We start from the raw sequence: 2018 nt of genomic DNA on the forward strand, positions 1-2018 counted from the left end.
CAGAAAGCTTGAAAACTAAACAGCATTAAGATTTGTTTACAGAGTGCTCATATAGCTGAAATGGAACCCCTGCATCCACTGTGGTATTTTGTATGCATTGACTGGCATCAGTGTCGAGTGACAGAATATAAAAAACCTGTTCCAGCCTCCTGATGTTTTATCACAGTTTATTACAGAGCACAAACGTCCTGCAGGGATTTAAAAATATCAGACATTGACTGGGCTTGCACTAGCTACGATCAAAAAAAGAGTTATGAAATCAGAGTTGCTTTAAATCAAAATCCATTTAAAACACCTTCTATGAGTAGCACTGCTGTGGGTGGAGCAGGGAACCAGGAGGAGCAGTCAGAATAGGAAGGTAGGTTTATGAACACGTGCAGGCACCTATCTGCAGCAGGGGCTGCACACACGAATTGGCACAAACAGTAAAAAAAAGGGAAGGGGGCCCAAAAACCCTGAGCTGTAACACCCCTCGCCTTAAAATACAACCTACAAGGGGTTTGCTTTTCTTTCACATGGAGCCATCAGCTATATCTCAGACACTTACTGTAATTATCTATGCTGAACAGCATATGAGGAAGTTATGTCTTTAGGAAGTGTTGGTTTCTTTTTAAGTGGTGGAATATTTGATGTTTATTGAACTCGGATGTGCTACTTCTTGAGCATCCTCCTGCATGAAAGCAGCGTCTGATTCTGTTGTGTTGACATCCACTTCTAGTTTAAATGTGCCAGATGTGGAGTGCAACAGAAGGATGATTTTGCACTCTGAGACACGCTCACACTACAGACTTTACTTAAAGTTCATCATTGGTCTAAGACATGGCTTAAATAGGTTGGAAAAAAACATTCTAGTATCCTACCATTCCTAAGACCCCGAGAAAAGAGCTCCTAGTGATCAAAGTGGGCTTCAAAAACTACTGCAGTACCTGCAGTAACTCTGATAACTTAAACAGTGTATCATATGGGGTTATACAGTTTGAGCTCAATTGAAAACACCAGGGGATACCTGTTCTGGGAAATTATTGGGATATGTGTATGACATATTGTGAGAGTCTAATGGGTATTTAAATAGCAGGAAAATATTTGGACAATAATAAAGTTTATTTTTTTGTTTTTTTTTCACATAAATACATAATAAACTGAAGTGCACATATAAGCAAGAAAGAGGTCAAAGAAAGACAGCGCTTAAATGCTAACTTTTAAAAAAATGGTTGGCACCATGAAAGACTGATGTCAAAACCAAGAATTAAATACAGGGTAACAGTAATATAGTTAATCTGAAAGGTTTTTAGGAAGCATTCTCATTTGAATATATCTTTGAAAGTGAGGCCAAAGATGATACAGACAGGCAGCAATGCTTCACCAGAGAACTTGTGCTTCACTGCACCTTCTTCATTGTGGAAGTGACTGAGGAGGAAAGAGAGACAAAGGAGAGCTTTAGATTTTCTCTGCAAATACATTCAATGTGTTTGTGTGTCTGTGTGTTAGCACAACTTACGATTCTGGACCCACTGAACGTTAGGATCGGCGCAAAGCTGACCATATTCTGTGTTGAAACTGTAAAAAATGAATGTTTTAGAGATTGCATGTGTTTATGTTTGCGTGTAGGACAACATGTGCTGACTTACATTATAGCATTCACACAGGGATATGATGAAGCCTGCTCGCGATATGTCTCCCCCACCACCTCAGGGCTCATATCGAGGTTGGTAACATCAACGCAGCAAGGGCGTTTCTTCGTAGGACCACGGATACCTTAGAGGAAGGAGGTTAAAACGGATTTATCTTACCTGACAAAAGTGTGATTAGAAGGAAAACCAAAGTTAACTCCAGGTTTAAAATGTGATGAAACTCCTTACATCACTAAACACAACATAGCTGTTGAAATGTTACCTAAAATTACGTGACAGTAAGCAGGCTTTTTTGTGCATCACACATTTTACACTTTGATTATTCAAAGTAATTTTAACATTTTCATTCAATGTCACAGTGTGCTGTTCAGTTCACTGGTCTTAGTT

At 39.1% G+C, this 2018-nt stretch overlaps 1 protein-coding gene across 1 annotated transcript in view; it reads right to left on the reverse strand.

The window, feature by feature from the left end:
• Positions 1-1082: 1082 nt before the first annotated feature.
• Positions 1083-2018, reverse strand: part of LOC102308184 (C-C motif chemokine 18) — a 2500-nt gene continuing 1564 nt past the window's right edge. The window contains exons 2-4 of the mRNA XM_005951624.3: positions 1629-1755; positions 1499-1557; positions 1083-1407 (exon numbers count right to left, since the gene is read on the reverse strand). Of these exons, the coding sequence (XP_005951686.1) occupies positions 1379-1407; positions 1499-1557; positions 1629-1755 (215 nt within the window). The 3' untranslated portion in view covers positions 1083-1378. The remainder of the gene's footprint in view (positions 1408-1498; positions 1558-1628; positions 1756-2018) is intronic.

The sequence above is a fragment of the Haplochromis burtoni genome, unplaced genomic scaffold (genome assembly GCF_018398535.1).
Source record: "Haplochromis burtoni strain Fernald_Lab_line unplaced genomic scaffold, NCSU_Asbu1 Contig_1071, whole genome shotgun sequence".
NCBI lineage: Eukaryota > Metazoa > Chordata > Actinopteri > Cichliformes > Cichlidae > Haplochromis > Haplochromis burtoni.